At 37.1% G+C, this 16,657-nt stretch overlaps 2 protein-coding genes and 2 pseudogenes across 4 annotated transcripts in view; all 4 read left to right on the forward strand.

Moving 5' to 3' along the window:
• Positions 1-8,163, forward strand: part of LOC139968072 (suppressor of tumorigenicity 14 protein homolog) — a 44,578-nt gene extending 36,415 nt beyond the window's left edge. For all 3 annotated transcript variants that reach the window (XM_071972416.1, XM_071972415.1, XM_071972417.1), the window contains exon 6: positions 646-8,163. In XM_071972416.1, the coding sequence (XP_071828517.1) occupies positions 646-716 (71 nt within the window). In that variant the 3' untranslated portion in view covers positions 717-8,163. The remainder of the gene's footprint in view (positions 1-645) is intronic.
• LOC139968256 (U2 spliceosomal RNA) lies at positions 2,226-2,298 on the forward strand (annotated as a pseudogene).
• Positions 2,437-2,509, forward strand: LOC139968257 (U2 spliceosomal RNA; annotated as a pseudogene).
• Positions 8,164-12,870: 4,707 nt separating the features above from the next.
• Positions 12,871-16,657, forward strand: part of LOC139968074 (ras-related protein Rab-28-like) — a 35,941-nt gene continuing 32,154 nt past the window's right edge. The window contains exons 1-3 of the mRNA XM_071972418.1: positions 12,871-13,723; positions 14,160-14,256; positions 15,194-15,282. Of these exons, the coding sequence (XP_071828519.1) occupies positions 13,643-13,723; positions 14,160-14,256; positions 15,194-15,282 (267 nt within the window). The 5' untranslated portion in view covers positions 12,871-13,642. The remainder of the gene's footprint in view (positions 13,724-14,159; positions 14,257-15,193; positions 15,283-16,657) is intronic.

The raw sequence follows: 16,657 nt of genomic DNA on the forward strand, positions 1-16,657 counted from the left end.
AGCGCGTCACATGTTCTAAGCACTTTTACAGCTGCCGTTTACTACATTAATTGAAAACGTCGTTTATGATATATCTTACGTATACCAGAAGAATAAATATTTACAAGAGCTCATGAAAAATCAATAATTTCTCTTTCCAACTGGTTTACAATATCGACGTAAATACTGAATGTGATTATGTGGGTTTGACACGTGAATTAGTATGCATGTTTGAGGTATTACCTGTTAGCGTTGTCCGTACTTATGTTTTATTTTAATGTCCTGCAGAAATGAAATGCAGATATGACTGTTACACTCTTTTATAATTTAAGTCACGTGGGTTTCAAATGTGATCCAAATTAAAACTCACATAAGTCAACATTCACAGTGTCAGTTACAGAGGTATAGTTTTACGCTGAGTCACTGAAATAGCTTAAAGGCCTATATGTATTTGCGTTTGCTTCTTCCTTCCCCAATTTTTCTTCATACTAATACAAGGGTCAGAAAAGGAATGATTTTAGCCAATTAAGATCGACTAGATGAAGATATGTGTGTTTATTTCGGTAAATGTTATTTTTATGTAAATATATAGTTTTCGTCACAATTTTCAGATCTATATTTCGGACTCTTTTCATTTTCCCTTTTTCTTCCTCTTCTTCTTCGCAGCTGGGTCTGACGTGAGAGCAACAGTACACGTGATCATCTTAGGGCTATTATTGATGTTCTTTCTGAGATGAGATGAGTGGTCAGTTAGCTTGTAATAAAAAATAAAAATAAATGGTACAGTTTTGTGAGAAATAAAGGAGAAAAGGAAAAGAGATTTCACGCTCAATGGATACAAAATTTGTATAAACTATCTGCTGGAACTTGATAGATGACTTTCAATCAAGAACCAACTGGCTCGAAGAAGACAATTAAAGTGGATGTTCATATCAGCTGAAATCGAGAGGAGGTTATATTGAACCCAGTCTTAAGTATATTATGACAACAAAAAATGAGAGATATAAGTTACCACTTTTGTCATCTGTTTAATAAAGGAATTTGATATATTAACATATACACAGATAGTCACATGTAGAGTGATATACTTATATGCACGTAAATCGTATTTATATGAATTGTGAAAGTATTATCCTATAAGTAATATAACGAACGGAAAAACGGCAGAATGGCCCAAGCTGAAAGTTGAACCATTCGACATTTAGGGGAATAGGGATCTATGGAGTTATTTATAAAATTGGATTGCAGGAGTGTATTTTTGTTATAACTTTTAAATTGACATATAGGTGAGAAAATTGTGGTTTTCAACGTTTTTTGGTTTTATGATATTTTATGGTAATTATGAATGCAGATATGCTAATTAGGCCGCGATTTTTTTTGTCAGGGGCGGAGGCATGGTCTCCTCATAACAACAATAGAATCATTGTTTAACTAATATACATATAGGCTAAGTGGTCTGATTCGTCATGATTGTTATATTTTCAATTGATTCCAACTTCCTCCAAATTCTTGAAACTATCAAATAGTTCATTTAAGATGATAATGCTAACGACGGATTCAAAATTCAACAATACAGAATTGTTATTGTGAAGATGCTATAGCTAGTATACGAATCACATACTAACTCCAAACTATTTGTTATACATATAAACATGTCCAAGATACAAAGTTGACATTTGTCATCGTGTTATACACTTGCGTACCGTGTGCACACGATTTCACTGTTCGTAAATCTAATTAACGCGGGTTAACCGTGACAATGTAACGAAGCCATGTCGTTGACATTTCGTCTGTTATCGATTTATGACACCGAAGAGGATGACTTCAATATTCTCGCTTCGCCCTGTTCTTGGGCATGACATTCATGTCATTCTCTGAATCAGTTTCTCTTTGGAGACAGAGACTACATACACCAGTTCCACGAATTCAAGACTTCATCATTAGTGTGTGTGGGAACATTTAACCCGTGAGGTCATCCCGACTGCATGGAATAAGATTTTTTTCCAGATGTTATGAACAAGGTTTTCATCATAGTTTTCTGCGTCGAGTAAGCAATGCAATGTAATTTACTCTGTTGGGAAATTGTTTGTTGTCATTATTCAGGATAAAACGCGTTCAACTTATTTTAAAGAATTCATTACTCAACACGATGAAAAGTTTGCATAACAAAGTGTTGTTACTGGCAATCGTATGAGAATCGTACGAGATGATAACATGATAAGGTTAACACCATGAGAATTAATAAGATCGCTTCTCGGCCTTTTGGCTAAGATCATGTGTAGTATCTGTTCCCTTCGGGAATGGTGATACACACCTGACGATGATCACACAGTCACAGTCCCGATGCAAGTGGACTGGGGCTGAGAGCGGATCAGTCGTTTGGTAGTTTGGTTTTCGTGCCCAGGTTCTTTCCTGGGTGACATTTTCTTAAAAAGTATTAATAAGATCATGGGTAGTATCGCTTCTCGGCCTTTTGGCTAAGATCATGTGTAGTATCTGTTCCCTTCGGGAATGGTGATACACACCTGACGATGATCACACAGTCACAGTCCCGATGCAAGGGGACTGGGGCTGAGAGCGGATCAGTCGTTTGGTAGTTTGGTTTTCGTGCCCAGGTTCTTTCCTGGGTGACTTTTTCTTAAAAAGTATCTGTTCTTTTCCGGGAATGGTGATACACACCTGACGATGATCACACAGTCACAGTCCCGATGCAAGGGGACTGGGGTTAGAAGTGGATCAGTCGTTCAGTAGTTTGGTTTTCGTGCCCAGGTTCTTTCCTGGGCGACTTTCTCTTAAAAAGTATTAATAAATATTCTCGACTAAGATCAGGTGTAGTATCTGTTCTCTTTCGAGGGGAATGGTGATACACACCCGACGATGATCCCACAGTCACAGTCTCGATGCAAGAGGGCTGGGGTTGAGAGCAGATCAGTCGTTCGGTTGATTGGTTTTTCGTGCATAGGTTCTCTCCTGGTTGACTTTTCTTTTAAATATGAATATTCATTGTGAAATATCATGCTTTACCCAGTTGGACGATCGTTTCTATACTGTAGTGTTATGTCCCGCTTAATTCAGCGCACTCGTATTGTCAGTATGAGCAGTATGAATATCATGTTTCTATCAGATCAAGGTTAGGAACTGTTTGTACTGTCAATACCAGTGCTTTGAGAGCATGATATTGGAGTACAGTTAAGAGAGCTATATGTTAGCATTAGGAAATTGTCCCAACTGGCTGCATGCTTGCGTCCAACAATTATCAACATCTTTTCTCGCAAATATACATCACCTTGTTCTTGAATTTATAAGACAGGCACTGTCCTTAGGGTATATACAGTACATGTATGCCAAGCTGTGATAATAAGATGCAGGTATAAGTGTTGTGATGCATTCGGCCACTTAATGTAAGAATAGTTTTAATATATTCATGAAGGCTGGCAGATATCTGTGCAGAATTGAACAGCATTGATTATGTGTCAGCTTGGACAAGGATAACTCCGATGCTTATATTCAATAGATTTTACTCTCTTTCTTGCTGCCGGAGGAAGCTCGGGAATAACCAGGTAATTAGATTTCCCCATTGTTGTGTAAGAGTACTGCGCATGCGCGTGGTGTATTCTGTGCGAGCGAAGGACGTTTCGTTAGCTGAATATCATGGGGGGGGGCACATTTATGCGAGAACTCAACGGACTACATTGTTTAAAACTTGTGCTCAAGAAACTGCTGAAATTGTGACAACTATCGAATCAAGAGGAAACTATTATGTTTTTTTTATAGTTTATCCTCTCTCTCACTCTTATTCTTCAGACTCTTCAACTTTTTCTCATCTGGTATTCTGATGATCACTTTTCATAATTGGATTTCTTAAGTGTTTTAAAAGTCGCTACAGTAATTATTGTATACAAAGGGATGTATCTGAACGTTTCTATTATTCATATATACTTAAACAATTCGATATCATTTCTATGATAAATGTACCGTGTTCTTAGAGTGTGCTCCAACGAAAGGTTCGCAACTTTGACAATATAAAGGATAATATTGATGAGTAGAATATGTCGAATGAGTGTTTTCTGATACGTAAGAAATGCATATCACGTGATTGAGGAGCTGGATACCTCATTCTGTGAATACTCGATTATGACGTCATCAGCAAACGAGTGTAAGGGAACGAACGAGTCTCATTGTAGATACAAATATACATATATATCTATATAGCTCAAATGAAGGGAAAAAAAAAGATAAAATATAAAAATATTGTGTGCATTGATGTGTGAGTAGAATTAAATTTAAGAAGATTAACGCCGTGAGCACATTTAGTCACGTTACATGGCCTGTGCAATGACCGAGCGATTAACGTGTGTTATGTTTCTATGAAATATATATGTTATGTATATACATATATATATACGTAACGTAAACGATGAATGTAGTATACAAAATTATTAACAGTATCGTCTTTCTGTTATTTTCGTGTTTTATTACATTACATTAAGTTTTCTATTTTCAAAATTTTCACTAAACCAACTAAATCACTGCTTTGCTATATGTACATGAAATATACGAAAATCTATGAAGCCTCCACCCAAAACTATATATATAAAAATGTAATTATATATATATATATATATATATATATATATATATATATATATATATATATATATAAATTCCAGGATACGTGTGTTTATTGTTTACTCATTGTAATAACTTCTCGCCGATAAAGCTTGCAAAAATAACTTTTAATGCTGTATTTTCTACATGTTATATCATTGTGTATGTTTCTTTTAAATAAATATCTTGCTTCAGTACCGTATGTCAGGAAGACTGTGGAGATTGTGTCACTTAGTTTGTTATTATAATATAAACATCTTGAAACGTGTACTCATGCAGGCGTGTGTAAATCACTCACAAAGTTAATTTAATGATATATACAAGAAACAGCGGTCCTCATGTAAATTACAAAAAATAAGAATAAATGAAAGAAAAAAAAACAGGTGAAAAGGTAAGTAGGAAACATAAAAGGAGACAGAAAGACAGAAAAGGGAGAAGAAACGTTTAATTTGAGCGAAATGCAACTATATCACCTGTATATGTAACAGACAGATAGTTGAACAGACAGACAGACAGACATCGATGCAGACAGAACATGTGCACGGGCAGAGTATCAAGATGCAACAGAGCGGTTTTTGATTGACAAATAGACAGTTTCGTATCCACAGGGAGTATATCTAATAGAAGGGAACGAGTCAGGTTTCCCATCCACTGACTGGATATATAGTATACCTGATTGTTGACAATGCCAATATTACCGAAACATGTTTTTTTAATGGTATAAGAAGCCTTATCAACTTAACTCACGTTCCTTAAGTCCAAACATTGCATTCATTTAAATTCGACATCTTCTCTTGGTTGAAGCTATCTCTGCTGCTGTGTATTACTGTAGATATGTCCTGGCTTATAGACGTCGAATCAACCAACAAAAAACGCTTTTAAGGCCTTAAAATAGATTGATAGTGAACGAATTGAATGGATGAGCAGTGATTCTCAAGAGAGATTGATTCTCCTGTCAATTATATATCGACAGGCTCAGTAAAGATATGATTTTCCAGGTTTTGAACTAAGAAATCTTGCCTCATTACTAACATTATTTCCCCCTTTATTGAGGGGAGGGGGGGGGGAAGGACATAGTAGCACATTGTAATCTGGTATAGGGTTTGTATCGTATATACATATATAGTTTTAATAAATGTAGTTTATTCAGTTAAGACTCTGACCTCATATTTTAACTGGAAGTAGTATATAGGTTGGCGCAATTGATGAACGCATAAATTGGAACGTGGTACTATAACATTATCATACAGAATCAATGTTGTGAACACAAATACCTGAGTATCGATTACTTTCTGTGCACATTCGAAGAAGTTGACAAGCGGATAGGATATTCACTCCATTCTACATTACTGATAGATTCAGAACAGATTGGCGATATACTTAAATATGTAAAAGTGGCAAGCCAACATCGGATTTCTATAACCTGTTACATGTCGAAAATTTAACCTGTTAACCGGTTTAAAGTAATATCACGGTTATCCGGCCAGAATTGCAAAGTTAACACTAAACTTAACGATAGAGTCGGTTTTTGTTCTTTCTTTTACTACTTTGATTTTTTAGAGGGTGGGAACAACTCCCTTCCCTCACTCCTCCCCCTTCGCCGACAACCTTGTTACTCGACCTCTAAAGGAACGACACGGTGTATGGAATTCATCTGTGAGTTTAGTCCACCGACATCGCACCACGGCCGATGGAACTAGAGAGGAACTTTGACAGTTTGCAGATGAAATAATTAAACATTACAACTTGGTGGAACAGGCTCATACGTAAATTTTGTATCGGATCAAACAGTAACTCACTCACTGAGCAATCAAACAGTTGCAAACACATAGATCTCACATTTAGATTAAGCGCGAGTGAATTTCATGCGAGTTGGTCACGGAGTGAACACAAAGTTGTATTCCAACTCAACTTGTATATATATGCTAAAAAAATCTCCCACCATACTGAGGGGGGGGGGGGGTACAAGTGCACCGGGCATTACAGCTGATCGAACTGAGTAGGCCACCCATGCAATCCCCCTGAAAGAAAATTTTATTAAACATAACGTTCGACTGAACGGAAGGTGTTTTAAGCTCAGGACCGGATTCATATTTTTGCGGCCCGGTCCAGACATCAAATTTGGGGCCTCAACAGACAAACTAGATGTGTGGTATTGTATTTTCCGCATATTAATACACATGCACGCGGTTAGTTTGAATGTATACCGAGTGTGCACAGAGGGAAGCATACTCACAGCTTTCGGTTGATGTATAATTTATTATATCTTTTAATTACTATGAAGAGGTGAACAAATGAAAAAGATACTTTTGAAATGTTTCCAACAGGTTCCTCTTTCTCTGTTTATTGTTTTTGGAACCCCTTGGATCGAGGGCCCTATAGGACCAGCCCTGTAAGGCAAATATAAGATCTGGCCCTGCTCATCAAACTCATATGAATAAAGGACGGATCGTTTAATAATAATCATATTCGAATAATGCAATGTTTTATAAGTGATACGTCGTGAAGACAGCGTGAAGACACTATATCTGACTCCCCATGAGTCTGTTGTGCGACTTCCGAGTCTTCTATACCATCCCTTTTAGCTGAAAAGTTCACGCTTGCATATTTCAAGTTGGTAGTGAACATTGAAAATTTCAATCTTAATTCGGATTCAATATTTACTTGTATTCCTCTGACGGCACTGGCGGCGATTGGGTCAAAGGTCAGGTATGAATATGACTCTACCCTGTCTTTGATAATGTCATCAGGTCCGTAGCTGGGAATTTTGAGCTGGAGTGGCACCAACAACTTAAGAAGGGCCACCAACAGTTTAAGGATGGGCCTTATGTCCTGTAACTTGTGAAGTTTTGTACGCATGGTGTCTGTCAGATCAGGGAGTTGTTATGGTAGGGAATTGTTATGGAACAACTGGTCAGATGGTGCACGGGGGTTGCACAGTCGTCTGCACAAGGGGGGGGGGGGGGGCGTTTGCCCGGCCTGGCTCCGGGTCTGTATGTCTATCTTCCTACGGACAGTTACAGCACCTGTATCCTCACTACTGAGAGAGCGAATATAAATTGGCTAGATTGAATTTGTCAATCGTCTATGAAGTTATAAGGGTATCTGTTTAAACACACCTTTCTGCATACTTGTAATAACACTGTAAACTGCTTTTTTTCTATGTGTATGTAGTTTGTGTAGAGTTAGTAATCAATCGTGTGTCTCTTACATATGCCTACTTATGCTTAAACATGTGTCTGCCAAACATCTGCTTGCTTGCTTCATTTTTTTTTTAAGTTTTGATAATTTATTAATTTATTTTATTATATTTTCGTTTAATCTACACTGGTTGTGTGGTTTATAAACCAAATTAACGATTGCGACATGTATTTATTGAAATTGTAGTTTTTGGAAAAATGCTTAATATTTACCGTATCTGTTAATTTTATAATCCACGATTACATCATTTACCTAGCATGCGATCCATACATTGCGCGCTTGCTTTTCAAAAGTTACTGAAAAAAATGATTGCAACGTAATATATGAAAAGTACTGAAAAATGAAGTATGGGATTAAAAATATGTGAATACTCCCTATCTTTTGTCATCTGTTCTTCATAATTAATTTCCTTGTCATGATATCGCATAACCCATGTGTCCCTTTATGCTGAAGATATTTTTTTTTCGAATGTCGATTTGTTTCCAATAAATGTATTTTACGCATTCATGTTGTGATATTATTGTACATTATTGTTGATGCAAGGTGGAGAATAATGAATAAAGTGGCTTAAATATAATTAGTAGACCTTTTTAAGTGGCTATTAAACATTTAACCCCTCCCCGCCGGCCTCTTTCCTCTCGCTTCTCGTTTCAGAAAATCATGCCACTGAACATAAAAATTGGCACTATTTTTTTTTTTTTTGGAAGTGAAATTTAAGAACAATTATTTATCTTTAAAGCACACTTTCATTACCATCCCCCCACCCCCATGCATTAAAGTATGACGTCATCGTCGCCCAGGGCGCGCATTTCGGTCTACGGGTTTACCCGCTCATAACCAGTGCGTAGCCAGGTTGATCTGCCGATGTCGGCTGACTTCCTTGGTCGCAAAGTGTGCTAGTTTCCCCCAGTACACGCCAAATATGTCGCTTATTTCAAAGCGCCAGTGCCGCCGGGTGGATATAGTAATTACGCCCCCGTCCGCTTCTACAAGTCCTCATCCGCTGTCGGTGATGGTTGTTGACTCTGTGCTGCACGGTCAACCTTAATTAATTTTGTAGAAACGTTTATATTATTATGATATACAGTCGACATAATGGAAATAGCAATGCATGTTTTCAATCGAAATTAAGTTTGAAATTTTCAATATACTCAGTTCAGAGTGTCACCGTAAGATTTTGTTATTGTTAAATCTTAAACAATTACCAAAAATGGCGTTTCTCTGATGATAATTGTAAAACAAGAAAGAGATATTGCAAATATGTGTTGTTTTGTGGGGATATAAAACTGAGCAAACCATCATATTTATTAGATGTTTATGTTGAGAAGTTATGTAAACCTTCATATAAATATGTTTGTAGATTTTCGATGTTATGACCAAAACTATTTCATATTTTAAAATAATTGCATATTCGTTTTTACTTTACGGTTACAATTATTTGGTTACTCCTGAAGATTTTTTTTTACTCCTGGAGAGTTAAAAACATCTTAGTTAAAAAACAAAACAATTTTTTTTTTGGCAACACTCTTCTGACTCTTTTGTTTTTTCATTTGGAAGCCTTACATAACTTTATAAATCCATGCAGGATTTTGATGGATGAAAACAAGTACCTGATATCTGTCAAGTATAAAGCTCAAGTATGACGTCATCAGATTGTGCCAATTTTCATCTTAAATCGCAGATTTGCATCTTCTCTCCTTTCTCTTTAATTATTCTGTTTTTGCTTTCTATTTTGGGTATTTCTTATTTTTCTTGAGATTTTTCTCTAAAAGTTATGCACTGTTTTTGTAAATACATGTAGTAAATTGGGTAAAAATGAGTCATTCCTGTAACCTGTAGACTCTGTTTGAACTGTTGGTTCTTTACGTTTGATGTCCGAGATATCATCTTCATAAGATGACACTTATTTATACACATACTCTGTCAAACATATGTAAAATAGTCCTTTCCACCTACACGCGATATAAACCTACACACGCTCTAGCTTGACAAATAGTTCTCCAGGCAATTCCACAACCGATGGCAATAAGATTCTTCAACAGACGCAATTTTGAATAAAGACCCATTGCGGAAATTATCAACCGAAGAAAATTAAATTTCTAGTTTTTCAAAGGGAGAATTTTTTGCACTATTAAGACGCTCTGGGCGATCTTTGGCGGCAATGCCAAGAAAAAAATACATGGTACAAAATTTTGAATAGCTGGAATTACACAAGGACTGAAATATATGAAGTTATAGTAGATATGTATAATGATGCGAACCAGAAGCGACACTTGATATGTGTCGATATATGTTGTCTCATTGTCCGTGTAACGCATGCATGGATAAACAAATATATTATTTAAAACAAAATGGATATAAAGACACACATATGATTATGTTCACATGTTGTTGCCATAGTAACGGATATTAGAATTTATGTCGGGTGATGGAACAAACCTATCAAATTCATGACTATAAATCATGGGGATTGTACACTTCATAGAATTGAGACCTAGTTGCCTCTACGGGAGCCTCAGGGTGCCAGATATTTTTTTCTGCCTGATATCGATCAGCTGGTCAGTATTCGAATGAGTGATATTGTGTGTCTTGTCATTCAATGCATACCTTTGCACACGTTAAGAATTATTTTCGCGATGACTGTGATACATTTACAATAATATACCATTCCTAAATCCCAATAATGCTGCAATTCATGTATAAATTTAGTTTTCGTAGTTATTAGGTTTTAATTGAGATATTGAAAGCAAAAGTAACATTTAAATTTTCCATTTCTTTATATATCTATGTACTCAATACTAAAATGCAAGATAATCTGGGCTACCAATGCTTTATCACTGAATGATGTAAACACTTATTTATAGCTAATTAACGACTATTTAGGTAAGAAACAAATCTAAGAGTGTCTCTTCATAAAGCCTAGAATGATTTCACAGCATGAAAGACATAAAATACAATTATATACGCAGGCTTTATCTTTTCGCTCCCCGTCCCTACCACTTGATTGGAATCTCTGGTTTTTTTCGCAAATCATAAACACTGTGACTTCTTGCCGTTTCTCGCACATTCCAAACACAGTGCCATCGTGCTACCGTGCCCATAGCCTGGGGTGGGGGGGGGGTGTCGAGAACCAAGTCAGGCTCGGAACAATTATGTAATCGGTCCACATTTTTCACTCTCATATTATCCATAGCATGCCCCTTCCCTTCTCGTCTCAAACAATACGACAAATAAAGTCAAAAAGGTATGTACAAAAGAGGGAGCAATACTCTAAGAAACAGCGGAGTTACTCTGCGTGCACTACTCCTTACCTGCTGCTTCCTCTCTCTACTGTAGCATGTATATGCAGAGGGAGGGAGTGATACACAAAGAACAGCTGTTCTCAGTGACAGAAGGTAGCATACGCCCATTAAAAGCCCCATTGACTTACACACAAAATCACAAAAGTAATGTGGTCTCTAAGTCTAGTTAGAAGTTTTCACTAGCTTAACGCTACCCATCACCGGATAGCTGACAAGTTCGCCTTTCATGGCGCCATCAATTTTCCTTACCATGACCGTGAAAATTTTTTGCTATCCGAGCCGGAAGTTTTCGTCACATGTAAACAAACCTCTTCACTCAGTGGTAAACAAATTTCCTACGCTGCTCCTGGGAAGCCTAAAGGGGTCTAAAATTGCCTCAATTGACCCAATTTTCTCACCACATGTACTTCCATTCATGCTCTTCAACATGCAAGCCACAAAAAACTAGATTATGATTGATAACAGGTCACAAAAGATGTTCTCCTGCTGCTTTTTGGCACTTTTCCTGAAGGAGAACAATGGAGCGGATTGATATAGACTCTAATAGGAGTATGCCACCAGAACGTCCAATGTATAAGAGTGCGATTTCACACAACAGACTCGGGAGAGTTTGGGCATTTATTTCAACTCGGCGTCAAATGGTCCTTTAGGATATCAAAACACTTCTTGGATCAGTGGAGAGAGACATGGCAAATGGTGACTTGGCAATTGTACTTTTATGTTGAAATAAGAAGTAGCCTATGCAGTAAGTTAGTAACTCATTTTACGCATAGCTGTGCAGTACATCACATTGCTAATATTGCCGAATTCATTAAATTTGTCAGTCTTACGATTACGCACCTTTTGGAGGCAGTTTGAAAGGAAAGTATCCAAACTCATCTGGCAGACGAGTTTTATAATCCTGTTTTGTTTTTGCTTGTTTGGTTTGTCTTTATAGTGTTGTAATATCACGCCATACAAACGCCGTTGGTGTTGAAATCGACACCCACCCCCGCCATTCCCCCTTGGTAACCAGAATATATATATCTTACACTGAATATTGTAACGATTCCGGATCAGAGTGTCTATGATTACATGATTACTCGATCGTTGGACTAAAACAACATTGCAGTATATGTAAAAGCATAAAGCATATACTATCACTCCGCTCAGGCATAGAACTTTTAGTTGACTTCTATAACAAATTTGCAGCTGACTGACCAAGTATACAACAAAAGAAGGGGGGGGGGGGGGAAGGGAACTATTTTAAATAACAACATGAATATATTTATCCAATGTATACCCTACACCTCTATATAATATCATCCTACGGTCGCTGACCAACGCCAAAGAAAGTTCAATTGAATGAGACGTTGCTATGCGTCCCATAATTTTCTTTATAAGTAATCAAATGAACGAAATCCAAATTTGAAATCTTCCCGACTTGAATAATTGTAAAACAATGTTTGGCACATGGCAACATTGTTTAAACAATAATGACTCATATCACGGGTGTAGTACCATCTCACAGTAGGCACAAAATGTACGTAAGAAGTGAATACATGAAATCATCAAGTCGGTATCAAGATTGTGCATAGACGTCAGAATAGATGGCGCTACGCAAAAAGTTTGTCTGACATGGATGATCTACGGGAAAATGAATAGTCCACAGTGAATGAAATCTCGGACGGGCTTTTGCCGTTGTATTAAAAATAAACGTGTTTAAGGTTTTAATCCCCTTAAGTGTGACAAGTTGTCGTTCGGGAGACTGGGAGTTCTGTCGGTAGTATACTGATAGAGTCCGGAACATTGGTTTGTTTCGCGTTCCACAGACGAAACGAAGAATCCAGCTCTGGCATATACATAATGTAGCCTATACAGCTATACAAAAATGGTCACAAAGTTTAAAGTGTTTTGCTTTTTTTCTATTGACAACAACACATATTGATGGGTAACCGCGCAACATAAATACCAAACTACCCTAGGTTAGGCATAGGCCTAAGCTCATCAGCTGAACTGTATGTTCGTTGTAACAGAGTGCGAACTCAAACAAAATCCTTCCTCTCGCGGGATCGAGACAAAGACATCGACAATTAGTGTGGTGAAATATTGCCAAACTAGGATATCCGTTATATTTTCCATAAAATAAGTCATTCGTTGTGTGAGAATGTTACTGAAATACTAACATTACAACTACAAGGCTGTTCACTTTGTATTCAATTTCTTCGAATCGCCTAACTAGTAAAGTAGTAACCTAGGCTACTCGGTATAGGCCTATATTGATGACTTGGGCCTAGGTAGCCTAGGAAAGACTAAGGTTCGTTTCAACTTGTTCAGTTCTTGCACACATTAAACTCCAACGAAGTATTCAATTTTTTAAGCCAAGCTATGTCTTGAAAGAAAACTAATCTTCCAAACTTGGCCTTGCGGCCTGGTGTGATAGGACATAACCCATACCTAGGCTAAATATACAAAGCCTATGCTGCAATAAGTAATAGTGTAAAATCAACTGGACAGTCTTCAGTAGCAGGTTTCAAGTGAACAAACAGAGCGTGTAGGTTATCTATGAGATCATGTCGGATTCAGATGAGGAAACTGGTGAATCTGAGAAGCAACTGAAAATTATCATCTTGGGTGATGGTGCCTCAGGAAAGGTAAGGAAGATCTGACAAATGTTATCCTATTGAGTAGAATCTGATGTTGGAATGTATGCAATTTGTGTATTACTGTATCACTCCATATAAAGCTATCATTTCAATTATTACTGTATAGATACGTTTTGGCTGTAAATTTATGAAGATCTGTCAGTTAAAAAGTGTCATTATTTGAAACATTTGACTTTGTAGAATAGCACATGTACTGTAGTTGTACAGTACTTTGATACACTAATTCAAAATTACAATAATTTAAAATTAGATGAATTATACAGCTAACTACAAACTTACATTTGTCCATTTCATTATCACTTGAAGTTTTGAATGTGCTTGCTGGAGTCTCTTTTCTCTTTCATTGATGATTGAATGTGTTCGTAACACATGTATATGTGTTGATATTTTAATAACTTTGTTGCCTTTGGTTGTTTCTCTTTAGACATCACTGTCTCACAGGTACTCGCAAGAGCATTTTGTTAAACAGTACCAACAAACAGTGGGGCTGGACTTCTACCTGAAAAGAATAATGATAGGAAGTAAGTGATTATTTCTGTAAAAAAAAACACCTTAGAATATGGTTTTAGAATCTTCATACAAGTGCCACATACTGTAGCTCATCCACAGTTTGTTTCTAGAAAGTCCAAATGCACAGATTTGTGGGCAAAGTGCAGCCTTCAAGGCGCATGCTGCGCTTGAGCAGATTCTTCCTGTGTTCTGCGAGGGAGCCCTCAAAATCCTATTAGTCTGGTCTGCAGAACATTAGCCTATAGCAAGGGAAGCCATGAAGTACAGACCGTACAGTTTGAGGTTTTTGCTTTAATACAGCAGCTCGGTCTTGTGTTAAGATAAATCACCTTCACACATGGACAGAGCACAGAACTTATGATCTTTTGGTCCTCTGATACGGGCATATGGCTTGTGTTTTCTTCATGGGAGTAAGTGTTGCTGCTCGTGGATTGAGTATGAAATAATATGTCAATGTCATGCACCAAATTAATTTGTGCCGACCCCTGTCCAAATCCAAATGTAAATTTCTTGCCCGTGGTGAAACAGCCTACCCTACAGTAGTTCATAAAAGCTCATGCAGTCGAAGAGATGGAGTAAGCCCCGCCCACCGTTTGAGAAATATAAAGGGTTAAATTTAAATAGTCCACCTTGAAAAAGTTGGAAGAATATTCTGGTTACTTTCAATGTCAACATAGGTCTGCAGACTAATGGTACTGTTTTATTACATTGTGCCACCAGTTGGCAATTATTTTGATGAATAAACTTGACATGGAAGTTATTCAGTAATACACTTCCAGTAACATGGGAATCTGACATTTGTAGACAGCTCTCCCACTTCCCTGCCCCTCCTTTCCTTATAAGGACTTGGTTCCAACATGATAACCCTCAATATAGGGACTTTCAAGTTTTTGTAATTTATGAAGAATTTTCCATCCATTCATTCAATCATTCATTCATTTGATCTAGATGAGATTCATGTTACCCTTCAAGTTTGGGACATCGGGGGCCAAACGCTCGGTGGGAAGATGTTAGAAAATTACGTTTATGGAGCACATGTGAGTATTGGTCTGATTTTATACCTACTGTACTCTGTAAACTTTTTTTTTTAACTGTAACACATCCTAATGTCTCAGTTCTAGGACAGACCTTCTTTGGAGACGGACTGATAAAGTTGAAGATGTACAAGTTACTGTACACTGTGATAAAGTTATCGTTTGACAAGTTTATTGCTTAAAAGTGAACAAGAATATGATCACAAGCTGATAGTTTTGCACTTTTAAGTCTTTCCTCGCAGAGGTAAATTGCACTAAACAGCCTTTATATAAATGATCTTTGTGATTTCACATTTAAAGTTGTTCTAACCCACCTTCCCCCTATCCCAGCCCCCTCCCCCCCCAAAAAAAAAGAAGAAGAATGGAATCCCAGAGTTCCTCACTTGATTGTCGCCTTGTAAAGGTAATGTGCAGTACTCATTCTTCCCAAATAAACTACGTCAGAAGCTAATATGGCAGTGGCCCAAACTATACTTACAGAACCTGACACATTTATTTGTGTTCTTGAACTGTTTACACATAACTCATCCTCAAACAGAAGATGTGTAACCCGGAAAAAGAACGCTTAGTTCAAAAAATATCAATAATACTTACCATATACTACAGTATCTTGTTGGTGACATGTATTGCATGGAGTAGTGCATTAAAATTTATCCAATTTAGCAGTGTCATATTTCAAAACATTTAGTTAAAACAGCTACAAGGTACAGTATGGATTGTTTCCTTTTAGAAGTAATGCTTTGAAGATCTGCTCTCCTGTTATTAGTGTTACAGACATGTACAGGTATGCCGTACTACTCTACCATGTAAATTAACACAGGAAGAAGGGAAAAAAAATTCCACTTTTGAGGTGTTTCATAGGTACAGTAGTGGGGCAGGCATACATAACCCTCATATCTCTCACAAGGTACAGTACCTTACTGTACTGCCATCTTGGTACACTTCCATCTTAATAAGAAAAATCAAATGTTTTTGATAATTTTGAACACAACTTATTTTACTCCATGATATATACAAGACCTGGGTGGTAAATGCATACTAGATCATGGAGGTATGGTTCAAGTACAGTAGCTCAGGACTGGAGGGAATTTTCTTGTATGTCCATGTTTGGAGTGCCATGGAGTTTATTTGCAAACCTCATGCAAGTATCTTTTCATTCCACCCCTTCCCCCCACCCAGAGTTATGGAATCAGTATTGTTATGTAACGTCATTGTTGGACTGTTACTGTACAGTGTACGGTACAGTAGTATGTGATGTATATGTTGTATGGTTTGTTGCTCCCTTATGAACCTATCCCTATACCCCTGGGCCGTTGTGTTACATAGAAGTGAGTGAAAAAAATGCAAATCATCAATGTTTTTCTTTTTTACTCTGTTT

This window comes from Apostichopus japonicus, chromosome 5, assembly GCF_037975245.1.
Source record: "Apostichopus japonicus isolate 1M-3 chromosome 5, ASM3797524v1, whole genome shotgun sequence".
Taxonomy (NCBI): Eukaryota; Metazoa; Echinodermata; class Holothuroidea; order Aspidochirotida; family Stichopodidae; genus Apostichopus; species Apostichopus japonicus.